This window comes from Ammodytes marinus (assembly GCF_949987685.1).
Source record: "Ammodytes marinus genome assembly, chromosome: 3".
Classification (NCBI taxonomy): Eukaryota; Metazoa; Chordata; class Actinopteri; order Uranoscopiformes; family Ammodytidae; genus Ammodytes; species Ammodytes marinus.
In genome coordinates, this window is record NC_137232.1 from 11,404,779 (window position 1) to 11,418,841 (window position 14,063).

General features: G+C 38.0%; 1 protein-coding gene across 1 annotated transcript; it reads left to right on the forward strand.

Annotated features, from left to right (window-relative positions):
• Window positions 1–1,461: 1,461 nt before the first annotated feature.
• Window positions 1,462–1,884, forward strand: LOC307271448 (late histone H2A.1-like; the record flags this gene model as incomplete). The annotated part of the gene is made up of 1 exon (XM_080053912.1): window positions 1,462–1,884. One exon carries the CDS (start codon window positions 1,462–1,464, stop codon window positions 1,882–1,884), a length of 423 nt encoding a protein of 140 aa, XP_079910038.1.
• Window positions 1,885–14,063: the final 12,179 nt, after the last annotated feature.

Here is a 14,063-nt window from a genome sequence, read left to right on the forward strand (position 1 = left end):
GGGAGTATATGATAAGTTGAATAATATAGTTACTATGTTTTATTTAAGATTTGGTTCAGATTTAAATGCTGTCCGTTTGCTTTACTTCGCACACGTTATACAAAAACAAAAAACAACTGTCTAACTATCTAAAGTCAAAGTGCTCAAAATGCATAATAATGCTCCTGTACTGTTATATTAAATATGATATATTATTTCATTTGTACAGATTTTTAATGATTTATTTTTGTAGCTGGTTGCGAGTTTTTTGTTTGTTACATTTTTATCCAAAGAAATGTTGTGCAGTTGCAAGTATATACACACGCATAAAATGGAAATGCTTGAGTACAATTACCTTACAATTGTATTTAAATTAAGTGCAGTACTTGATGTTTTAAGTAATATGCATAAGCAATTACTGCCTATAATGCACACACATTTTGATAAAATTATTTAAAATGTTACCTTCAGCAGGTACAATTTTGGAGCTCTAATCTTTTGTAAAAATCTCATCCACTGCCATTGAAATGTATATTGAAATATGTGCTTTCCCTTTTTTAATTACAGTGTGTCTCTGCTAATTTAAAGAGATAATACCTGTGCATTCAGCTAAACCCCACGGCCACTCACTAAACAAAGAGGTTTGTGGCCTACAAGACTTCTCCACAGATAAAAGGGTGCCTGTACAGAAAAAACACAGCATTGCATCAAGAAAACTAAAGGCCATGCAATTGTACCGTTCCTCGGCACAATGTATGTGAGGGTTAAATATGGGCTCCCACAAATACCAAACAGTCTATATAATAATGGCAAAGGTAGGTGATCAAGGTAACTCCATGCAGCAGAGGAGCCAGGTGTCAGTAATCAACAAATGACTTCCCCACTCATATAAAAGCAACATGCTGGCTCTCAGTGGGAAGCTGCTGTCTCAACTTATGTATATGTATATGTGTGTGTGTGTATGTATGTATGTGTATGTATATATATATATATATATGCACAAAATGATTCGGTACTCATGTATATATGCATTATTATAGCTTTTTATTATACTGACATGCTAATAACATAATCTATCCAAGCAAAATTGATCTGTTAAGGGGTAGGACTAGATAAGTTTTTTACTTCCTCCTACCCCCTTTCGAGCATGTCTGTTTTTCTTTTGCTTTTTTTAATTCTATTTCTTTGTTTTGCTTTTGTTTGTTTGTTATTTATTCATCTATTTTTTTATTGCATGTTCGAAATAAAGACAATCAATCAATCAATCAAAACTTGAAAGAAGTGCAGAATACTGGTGAGTGTTTATTAAAGTTCTACCTCGAGAGGACATTGTTGATTAAGTGTCAAGCATTATTAAATGGCTAATGTTCACCTTTATTCTGAACACAACTGCTTTACAAATTCTACATTGACTAAGAAAATAACTTGGTAACTTTATATACTGCTCTGTATTAAAGTATTTTTTCTCATCTCAGGTTAAAGATGTCTGGTCGTGGAAAGAAAGTTGTGGCTCCAACTCCAAAATCTTCTATATCCCGGTCCACCAGAGCAGGACTCACTTTCCCAGTAGGCCGCACCCACAGGCTGCTCAAGAAAGGCAACTATGCAGCGCGCATTGGTAACGGCGCTGCAGTGTACCTGGCGGGTGTCATCGAGTATCTCCTCGCTGAAATCCTGGAGCTGGCAGGAAACGCCTGCAGAGACAATAAGAAGCGCCGCATTGCTCCTCGCCACCTCTTGTTGGCAGTGAGGAATGATGAAGAGCTCAACAAACTGCTGGGAGGGGTCACAATTTCAGAGGGTGGTGTCATCCCAAACATCCAGGCAATTCTTCTGCCCAATAAGACCAGCAAGGTGTCAAAGGATGACGGCTCTGCTAGAGATGTTGAGTCTCAAGAGTTTTAAAGTGTAACTGTGCAAATTTTATCCTAATAAAGTGTTTTTTACTAATGGTCGCTTTTATTTATTTGTACTTGTGTATGGCCCAGGAAGCACTAGGATATAGTCTTTCTGGGAAACCACTTTACAGCTCTTGTAGGGACTTGCATGTTGGTATAGAAAACTGCACATTTCTTAGAATGCTAAGGAAATGTGCGTCATACTCTTCAGGACTATTTGAATTTTTGATTTTCTTGATACTTGACATCAAATTGATTGTCAAACAAATGCTCCTTCAGTAGATCAAATGCACAATCTCCTGATTTTAAAACCTTCTCTACATGCAAGAAGGTGCACTCACCTGATTTGTATTGTACAAGTCTGCCTAATACAAGACTATTTTTGTAGTCTAGATGAACAAGGCCATTTGATTTAAACAGAACTGGATTTGTACTTGTAGTGCTTCTAGTCAGACTTAAAAGCGCTTAGACTTCTACTGCATTCGCTCCTTTCTCACACTGATGGCAGAGGCTAAAGTTCAGATATTGATCAACTTAAATTGTTTGCCTCTCACAATACCCCAATGGGAGCATCTTGGGGTTCAGTGTCTTGCCCAGGGACACTTTGACATGTGGCAGAAGACTGGGATCGATCCACCCGGCTGCGATAACTAGACTACCACAGCCCCTGTGGCTGAGCGGGAGCATGATACCATATTGAAAACTGGACATTCTAACTGGCTTGTTGAAGTTTCCACACATCCAGACATAATGAAAATTCCAGGGCTTTTTGGCAGAAAGATTCCCATGTTGTGAGTGTTTTCACTGGTTACTGCTTTCAATGAATCCTTTTGACTAGATCAACTAAATCAGTTGATCATTCGTTTTAATTTAGCCTATGTAGACCTAGGCTATGTGGGATTGTGGGAAACGTGCCATTAAGTCAAATATATTGTGTTTGAGTGAAAGGACTACAATTAAAGTAACACTGTATCAATAAACGGTATGCTTTTAACAAATATTCCTGTACACATTTAATAATATATTGCCCTTTTGTATGCCTTTTCGCAACCCTCTGCATTTCACTTTAAAAACTTAAAAAAATCTCCCGGGGGGGCATACCCCCGGACCCCCCTTGGAGGGGCGGGATCTCGGCTGGCTACTATTTTCACCAAGCTGGACGTAAAAGCAGAAAACACTGGGTGTATTAATGGCATTTAACAAGAGGGGGGATGTATCTTTTTAATGTGCAAGTAAAGTGTTGCCGTGAAGAAGGATTACAATTTACGAAGACACTATGAAACTAAACATCAGAGCAGCTACATGTCCTGATAAATGTGTTATTTTTGCAAAGTGGCCCGGCCCTTCGTAGATTTTTCTGTATGTGGCCCTCAGTGAAAAAAGTTTGGACACCCCTGATTTGGATGATTGTATGACCCAAACACTGTCTTTCTCCTTCACCTAGAATAGATGCTAGGCGTGCAAACAATTTCTGACTATAGGTAAAACCACTTAACCTGCATGTAGCCTACATATTGCTGATACAACCATGCTTTCTTCCAGAGAGTTGCACAGGGCATGGGCTCAGCATGGGGGGCATAAGCATGCTGCAGAAGCTCAGACAATTACATCGGTCTGTTGCATTCTGCGGCAGGAGTGGTTGAGTACATTTATGTTATGGTTTTAAAACTTTTTTTAGCCATTAGAATATTTGGAGTCCACTTTTGACAACAATACCAACCTTCATTCTTCATGATAGAGAAAATCATCAACCTTACACTTTAGACTATTGAGCTTATAGAGGGAGCAGTCTCGCAAAGCCAGACCAAACTACTGCAAGTATGATAGGGGGAGTGATGATTTCGATCAACATTCTCAAAATGATTCTGTAAGTTCTAGAAGTTTTTGTTGGCAGAAAAATGAGAATCCAGGCACACGTCAACCTATATTTGTCAGGTAGCAGCACACATTGTTTTTTACCACTGTGAGGAGCTAAAGTCACAATCTTCTTTTAAATCCTAAGAGCTCCAGTTATGTCAGGACGACTGAGAATCAAACAAACAAGTTTTGTGTATTGAAAAATAACTATTGCAATCTTGCATTTGCAAATGCATTGCATTAAATATCATATTTTTGAAAATAAAGAGAAGTTAGTACGGGAGCTAATGTATTTCCGTAGTTTTGAACTGTACATTTTTGGAGAGCTTTTGGAATGTCTTGTAGGGTGATTTAAAGTTGAGAAAAATGATGTCTCCAATTTTTTTCTCTCAAAGTCCTCTTTTCTGGACTAATTATGTTTTTTTATTAGTATTTTACAGATGTCTTAGTCCCTTTTTTGTGTTTTTTCTTTTACAAACTGTGTGAAACAAATTTTGAAACAATTTCAAGTTATATTGTTTCTGTACTTGAGACATGCAAATTATTAAAAAAAATATTTTAATATGCCAAGTAATATCTGAATTAAGATCTAATATGATTTATGGAAGGCAGTATTCTGTTGTTGCTGATCAATGTCATAGTCATCTCTAATCCTCCAGGTTGGGAAGCTCCTCGAGTATGGTCATGAGCTTGCTCTTGTCTGTGCATGGTCTGGCCAATCTTTTCTAATGCTCTAATCTTTTTTCATATGTCAAACACACGCACACCAAGACCCAAATGCACTGCAAGCAATGCATGTGCTTCAATTGAAACATCTCATTTAGATAGATTATATTCTAAATGGATATCAGTGTTTTAGCATACATGATATATCTCAACGCAAGCTATTTGTTGCTTTTATGGTCAGATTCGATTACAATTTCGAGTAGTAGTACCCTGACATCAAGGCAGTGAGCTGGGCGTTGCATTTTATTTCATCATCAATTCCATTGGCCTATCTCTGAATAAATGTGGTGTGCTAATATAGATCCCTTGTGATCCGTGACTATGTAGGCTACAAATGCAGGCTGAATGATAAAGCATAGTACTGAAAAACAAAGCCCTATCCCTCTAGTGGCCTACATGCATTAAAGGCCTACTTCACCGGTTTGAATATGAAGGTGTATTGAATTCTGAGATCCTATGTAGTATAAATGTGCGAAAAAAATTGAAATCGGTTCATCCTAGCCTGAGAAAAGGCAGAAAGAGTGTTTTTTTTAACCCTATATTTCTCTTTCTCGTGACATCACAGAAAGAGAAATATAGGGTTAAAAAAAACGTACTTTGTAAATATTACTGTGATGTCACAGTAAAAGACATCACAGTAATATTTACAAAGTAAGTAAGTACTTTCTGCCTTTTCTCAGGCTAGGATGAACCGATTTTAATTTGTTTTGCACATTTATACTACATAGGATCTCAGAATTCAATACACCTTCATATTCAAACCGGTGAAGTAGGCCTTTAAGCAGCAGTTGTGATAATGTCAGCCGTATTCTAAGCAGACAATATTTGAAACAGTATGGACATTCTTAACACAGAATGCTTACTCAATTATCAGTACACTTATTTGAGGCTTAAAAGGGCATGGTATAGAAGACATGTCTGTGTAGTCCAACAGATTAGATAATTGAGTTAGCTCATATTCAGAGCATATATTAGGCCCATCAGCAAAGCACAGCACCTTGGGACATCTTTTCCCTCCATGATCTTCGTTTTCGATAGTTTCTGGCTTCTGCCCCTTGTAAAGCGAATAAAAAGATATGTTAGTGTTATATATAAATATAAATAATTGGATAATTACTGCTGACTTCTTAGACTGTCAATCAATTCAGATGTTCAATGGAGTCATTATTTACTTTTTTTTAAAAACCCTTACACACAAAAATGCACACACACCCACACACCATGCTGATGGATTATTGAGACATAAGATTGGGTGTAGCCATTAGTGCTATACGTCTAAAAAGTTTACAGACAGGGAGAAGGCCAGGAGCAGATTTCTGCCCTGTGTGTTGAAAACTTACCCAGCTTGGATTTCTCAAGATTATGAATTACTTACAAACTCCTCAAAGGTTGTCTTCCTTCTCCCCAAGGTCCACGACACAACTGTGGATGGCTACTTCCTTGCATACTTAAATAGTTTTGTGCTATTTGAGAAAAAAGAAAAAGAAAGATCAAGAGAAACTACCTCAATGAATATAGTTTGTTGAAAGCCAACAAATTGCATTTCAAAGATATCTCTAAATAAACATCATACCTCAAGAAGTTACTCGTAACCATTGGCTCCATTGAGAATGCCTTTGATCCAGGGACGGTACTTCAAGACGTCTGTATAGACCTTGGGAGCGTCTGGGTAGTTATACAGTTGGTATTTTTGTTGAAAGAAAATATGTTTAGTTCTGTTTTATTGCCTTCTTTTAAAGATTATTCCCATTGAGATAACATTGTGACAAACAACCCCACAGTGTGTGACAACCGACCCCTTGATGGGGGGATTAATTTCTTCGTTATTAGAATGAATTAGAAAAAGTGAGAGGTACACATTTTTAGCCAACACCCTAAGCTTCAATGTAATGGAGGAATGACTATTGAAATATGTTTAATTGATGAGCAATTCTCACTAGAGTAAAAAGTGTGCCTACTAGCCCCAGTCTCCCCTACGCAGATTGATTTAGTCTTGAGCAACAGACCTGAGAGAATTTTTAAATCATTCAATATGCTAACAGGACTGTGTGATCATGATTAGATTTCAGTAGCAAGGAAGCTGAATAGTAAGACTTAAACCCTTGGCTGCATCAGCATCTCATACAATTCCCAGGAATGAGCAACATAATTTTAAAACCTCAATCCAGCAGGTAAACTGGAATGAGCTGCTATCGGGAAGTAATCTGGAACAAGATTGTTTAACATTCTCAAAGAAAATACAGGACATTATTAAACAATTTACCTGTAAGATTAAAAATAGGGCCAAAAAGAACAGTCCCTCTTGGTGAAATGATAACAATTTTAAACTGATGAAAGAGTGTGATCTTACTCTAAAAAAAATCCATCAAAAGAAAACTTCAACATGATAAGTATCAATACTCAACATTAAGAAACAAAGTAATCAGGGAAATCCAAGGCACATTTTTTTATAGCAATTTTAAACGAGGCCAGAGGAAATGTTAAATTGATCTGGAGCCACTTAATAGTCACAGTAATAGAAAAATGCCTGAAATTAACCAAAATGGAACTATCTTAAGTGAGCCAAATGAAATAGCAGAGGCCTTCAATCACTACTTTGTTGAATCTGTGGCTGAAATCTCCCAGAGTTTCCAAGTAGACGACCAGGGCAGAGTGGAGCCAGCCACCATAATAGAACTAGCCTAACTAACATCACAGGTCATGACAACCATCAGGTCCCTCAAACCTTCTAAGGCAAAAGATGTGTTTGGGATGGATTCAACTATGCTTAAAGACTTGGGCTCAGTGCTGGCTTAACCTATTACATTTATTATAAATCATATTAATATCAATTGGACAGTTTCCAAATGCATGGAAAGCAGGTAGTGTCACTCTAATCTTCAAATCCGGAGATCTAAAAACCCCTAAGTAATTATAGGCTGATCAGTATTCTCCCAACAGCATCCAAAATTGCTGAAAAATGGGTTGCTGAGCAGATTATTTTCCATCTTGACAACAGCTCAACTTCTCTCCACCCCATGCAGTTTGGCTTCAGGACCAAACATTCAACAGAGACAGCTTCATGTCTTTTGTTAGAGAAAGTAAAATTCTCTCTTGATTGTGGTGGTGTTATGGGTGCAGTATTTCTTGATCTTAGAAAGACCATTGATACGGTCAATCATAAAGTGCTCCTTACAAATATATTGAATTTTAATTTCTGTAATGGTGCAATGAAAAGGGTGGAATCATATTTAACAAACAGGTCTCAGTCGGTTTCAATGAATAATGGAACTGGTGTACCGCAGGGATCCATTCTTGGTCCACTCTTGTTCAGTATTTATATTAATGGACTTCCATCTGTGTGTCCTGAGGTTGAAACTATAATGTGTGCAGATGATACTGTTTTTTTCTAACATGGCAGTTCCAAGGCAGATGTTTTAGATAAGCATACAAGATCCATGGCTCAGGTTACAACATGGCCGAGAGAGTGTTGCCTGCAATTAAATGTGTCTCAAAAACAGTCAGCATGTTCTTTTGTAAAACTAATAAACCCAGAAATGACATGTCTACAGAGGATGCCAAAATGTTTCTACACTATGTTTTTTAGTCATCTGAATTATTGTCTGACAAGCTGGTCACTGGCCAATTTGAGCACATTAAAGCCACTTGAATCACAATACAAACAAGCAATAAGAATTCTAGATTAAAAATAAATAAATAAATCCTCCACTGTTCGATTCTAAAAAAATACCAGCTTCTAAGCTGGGAAGACATTTAAAAAAAGAATTCAATGTGTGCTTGGTTTTTAAGGTCACTGACAATCTAGGTCCACCTCCACTTGCTGAGTGCATCAATAGAAGAACAGGTACTGATCGTGTCACAAGGGGATCGTCGAGGGGTGATTGTGTTTTTCCGTTGCGAAAAAGCACTTTTAGTCAGTCAGCCTGGTCCGTCAAAAGTGCAAAGTGCAAAGGAATGGAATTCAACTCCACAACATATCAGGGAACTAATCACATACAAATTGTTTACTAAGCAGTTAAGACAATGGATGATCAATACATATACATGTCAGCACTAAAATCTTTCAGAAGCAGCTGTCTGTTATGATTATTTTCATTCTGTTTGTTCTGTACAAGTGACATCTATTTTGCTGGGAGCTTTTCTTCAGATGAGATTAAGGGTCTACGTAATTGTATTGTACAACTACATTGTATTGTACTACTTTCTATTGTTAATTAGCTCATGTAAGCATGTTAACACTCTAAAATAAAACGGTGGACATGGTATATGTATCTGTTTAACGGCAAACTATTATAATTTTCATGGTGAGCATGCGTTAGCGTTGAGCTAAAAGTGCCACTGTGCATATTTATAGCTACAAGGACGTTAGCAGGGCTGTTTGGAAAATTATTGTTATTGGATTATTCCCCAACATTATTTATTTTTAAATGCACTCTAAAATTATATTGTTTTGACCTGTAACTAATACGTGTACAGCCACGAGAAATGTCTTTAATAAGGGTCCCGGGCAGGCCTGCCCACACAAATGGCTGGGCCCCTGAAAACCTCCAGTCAATGGGCCCCCCATGCTTTACTCCTATCAATGTGTGTGAGTGCGCTCATCCCTCAATAAACACATACATCTATTTGTAGAGAGACTAAATATCTTATCAACCAGGGACTTGCAGGGACAGTTGGGGAGCAAGGGCTCATTATTATTTTTAAATAGTAGCACATTTCTGATTTAACCCAGCATACCAATTTATTTTGATTCCCTGACACTCACACAATTGTTTAACAGATCAACAGATCTCTACAAAATAATCAGTTCACACAGAGACATTGTTCTTCTTTAGTATTCACTAAAGCAAACAGTTTTTTCACAATTTGCATGTTTTCTATGCTACTAGTTTCTGGTATAAGATACATTAATTGACTGCACCAAATATTGCACTTTTTTGTATTTCTGCACGTGACATTAAATAATTTTAAATCTTTTGGGGGTATTGTTGAAATAAATAACACTTAAAAAACAACATCAACAACAAATTATTCACACACAAATGAAAAAAGGCGGTTCTCTACATGAATAACCAAACCAACCTACCCTCAAAACTATAAAGTTGGCCTATGTTTGGTTGCAACATTTAGGCTTAGTTCATTCTGCTCTCATCACTGCAAAAGCACTGAAATCATTACAAAAAAGTTCTTAATCTTTGAACTCAAATCTGTTCCTTCAATTATTTCCAATTTATGTGTGCCTTGTGTCTTTCTTTGCACTAAGAACTTTTTTAGGTCTATTTTTTATTTATTTTTTTAGAAACAATACAGAAAGCAGGACCTTGGTGGTTACGGCAATAATTAAAACAGGATGATGCTGCTCGTCATCTTCATTGTGGTATGACCCTGCTGGTTGGTCAATTGGCTACGTTTCTGAAAAACTGGTCAGACTATGAATACTATGTCAAAGCCTTTAGAAGTTACAGTCCCCAAAGGGAAATTCTTTTTCACAAAAATGTACGTTATGGGGAGAGAGAATTTAAACCTGTTTGTCAAATACTTTTCACAGCGACACCCAGACACAAGTAGCAGGTAGGCCTACATGTGTTTTCCGTGAGCAGGAACGACTCAGGAAATATAATCCAGCCAAAACTGTTTAATATCAAAACCCAATCTTGTCACCATTTGGCACACAAAGGGTTTATAGGATGGATTATGTTTGAAACAGTTACACTCCGCTGTGCTCAATCTGATTTTTTTTAACATTTCTGCTTTTCTACTGGTTTTTAAATGGCCGTAAGTGGAGCCGCGGCTCTGTGTAAACACCCAACTTTTAATAGATATTGACATACATATCTAAAAATTAGAGGTGGGCATAGATTAATTTTTTTAATCTAGATTAATCTAATTGAATTTTGGAATTAATCTAGATTAAAATGGCTCATTTGAATTCATTCATAATATGTGTGTGCTCCCTAAATAATGACTCAAAGTAAGTCTTTGAGAACGTGTTTCTCAAGCCAGGTGGCGCATCAGACCAGGGGCTCATCTTCTGTTTCCAACATGCATCACAAACTGCTTGAGGAAGCTGTTCTACTATGATAATTGGTGATGAAAATAAATAATGTTCAACAAGATGTTACTTAGTAACGCGTTACCGGCATCGGACCTCTTTTTTCAGTAACGAGTAATCTAACGCGTTACTATATCCAAACCAGTAATCAGATTAAAGTTACTCATCAAAGTCACTGTGCGTTACTTTTTCTGTCATTTTCCTTAGTGAAACATTTTACATAACTGCACAAATGACTGCGATTGCGATTTTATGTAAATAAATGTGCGCGCATGTGTCTCTAAACGCTCCAACTGCTCCAACCGCTCCTCTCGTCTTTTTGGTAGCGCCCCTCGTCTCTGACATGCAGCGTGTGTGTGTGCCTGTGTCTGTGTCTGTGTGTGTGTGTGTGTGCAGCAGCATTACGGCCGAGTCTAAGCTGAACTGTGGCGCAAAACAAAGTTTTCCCCCCGATGAAATATAGCGTCTGCTATGGGGATATTTAGGATTCGGGTACGGTGACGTTGACGTTGAAGAGATAGAAGTGTTTAAAACTTGGAAACTTATAGTCACGTGGCGACCGGTGGCCACACACACCCACCCTGCGTTCCAATACCCGATTGTGTCGTGGGCAAGTGATGGAGAGAGAGAGCGGCGGGTGTGTGAGAGAAGCTTCGCTCCTGCAATAAAGGCTCCTCAAGTGTCAACAACGGTCCCCGGCTATTATTACCCGACCAGTGAACACACGGAAGGGGGTTCACCCCGACGGCGAACAGCCATCGGCCCTGGAGGGAACCATCTCCCCTGAGCCGAACAGGAGGTGGAATAAGAGATTAACGGCGATATTTTTTTTATCGCCGATAAGAGTCTGGCGTTAACGCAGCACGTTAACGCCGATAACGGCCCACCACTATTAAAAATCTAAAAATAAAGTTTAGCTTAGTTAGGTTCTTGGCTTCCAAAAACCATGGGCCCCCCAAGTGGCTGGGCCCTAGAAAGCCTTCCCACTTTCTACCCCGTATGGGCGGCCCTGGTCCCGGGACAAACTCGGCTAAGTCTGTGATTATTGATGATTGAATCAGGAATCCCAGACCTTCACTCAGTGGATCATTGTGCAGCTTCCTCCCTTCTCCTCCTCCGCTGCAGTAGCCTAATATCTGAAGGTACGGCAGTCATATGAGCACATGAACTGCTGAACGTGCAACCACTTAACTTGACCTTTTTCCGTCCCACTCCCCTCTCCACCAATAGAAGTCATGGGACAGTGATGACAGGGGTGAGGTGGGTGATTGGGAATGGCATATCTGACTGTGCGTGCATTTGTGATGCCACGTGAAACTGATAACCAACGCCACAGATAACTTTAAAGTAAGTTAAATGTACAAGTATATGATATGCCTGTGTGTCATCCAAATGTGAACCCCTACTGTGGTAAGATGCTGAGTGCAGTCAAATGCTAATGCTGTGTTGGTATAATTTTTAGATAATCCAAATGCTTGTGTGTGTGTGTGTGTGTGTGTGTGTGTGTGTGTGTGTGTGTGTGTGTGTGTGTTTGAGAGAATGTCATGAGATGCTCATTTGTATCAATCCTAACAGCCTGCAGTGAGTGCATGCCTTCATTCTTGTTCTCATAATCATGAGTTTCTTATCAGTCACGAATGGAGGTGATTATGTAACGAAACTTCTGTATCATTCTCAGTTTTTTTCAACTGAAACAGAAACATTTCCTTGGATGCTTATTTTCATTTCCACAAAGTAAAAAAAATTGCATGACCACAGTGTTCAATTGATGAGTTAAAACGAATATATACCAATTTAAAACTCTATATCTTGTACCATACGTATGCTCCCAATACTGGTCCAAATTTGAATTTGTCCAATACTTTAAGTTTAAGTTTATTTATTTAAAAAGGGACATTGCATATTAATAGACATTTTCATGTAAATATACAGGATTGTAGCAAGTGCTAATTTACATCCTTTGTCCCTTGATTGGGCGACACCAATCACATAAAACAAACATACACGTGTACTCATAAATAAAAACAGACAATCTAAAAAAAAAATAAAAAAATAAAAACATGCAACCGACAGACAGTAAAAACAATTATTCAAATAATGTTAAAAGATAAAAAATAAAATAAAATAAAAATCTATGATAGATTGTGTGAACAGTTTTGAGATTCCAGCAGCCATACTTTAAGATGTTTTTTAAAAGAGCCAAGAGTGGGAAGCTCACGTAAAGCAGCGGGTAGTGTGTTCCAGGTATGAGTTGCACGGTATGAAAATACAGCCTGTCCATAGGCACTTTTTCTAAAAGGAACAATACAGTCACCTCGAGAAGTTGCCCTGGTGGATCTACTTTCATTTTTTTGTACAAACATTTGCAATGGCGCTGGGGCGAGTCTGTTGAGAATTTTAAAAACCAGGGTGCAGTCTGCATACTTGATCATGTTTTGCCAACTCAGTAAATCGTGCTTCTTTAAGATATTGCAGTGGTGATAGGTTTTCGGTTTTTTATCTAAAATCTTAATGGCTTGTTTGTATACTGTTTCCACAGATGTTAACGTGGTCTTGCATGCCAATGCCCAGCTTGTCATACAGTATGTCATATGAGGTATAATCATTGAATTAAAATATAGTTTTGCTGAATCAAATGGCATATTTTCTCTAATGTATCTGAAGTTGGATAAATTAAATTTCATTCTGTTTACTGTTTTTTTTACTTGTTGCTTAAAATTTAATTGTGAATCGATAACAACACCTAAATACTTGAATTCCTGGACCACTGTAAGTTTTTGGCCCTGTATTGATACCATGCAATCTGTATTTTTGTCACAGGCCTTCTTTGAGAAAAACATGCAGACTGTTTTAGTTAGGTTAAGAACCAGTTGGGAGCGCTCTAGATATTCTGAAACACTGTCCATTGCAGCTGTCAGTTTGTGAGCGGCTTGCTCTGTATTTTTTGCATGAACATAGATAACTGCGTCATCAGCATACAGTTGGCATTGCACATTAGATGGACAGATGTTTGGCATATCATTTATATAAATACTAAATAACAGTGGCCCTAATATTGACCCTTGAGGCACACCTAAGTTGTTCTCACAGGTATCAGATATTGTATTTTGCAATCTGACACACTGCTTTCGCTCCTCAAGATATGATCTCATCCATTGTGCAGTACGTGAAGAAATATTAAAAGCAGACAATTTTGCCATTAGTATCTCATGGTTGACAGTGTCAAACGCTTTTCTCAAGTCAAGAAACACTGCTCCAATGACCCCCCCTTTATCTATGCTTAATTTTATGTTCTCCACAAAATAACAAATGGCGGTTTCAGTTGAGTGGTGTTTTCTAAAGCCAAACTGCATTGGGTGGAGATAAAATGGGCTATTGTCAAGATGTGCCACAAGTTGCTCTATTATATGTTTCTCTATTATTTTGGAGACAACTGGAAGAATACTAATTGGCCTATAGTTACTTGTTTCTGTGGGTTCCCCAGCTTTATAGATCGGTGTGATTACAGAGCATTTCCAAGAGTTTGGAAAGACACCTTCTGTTATGGATTG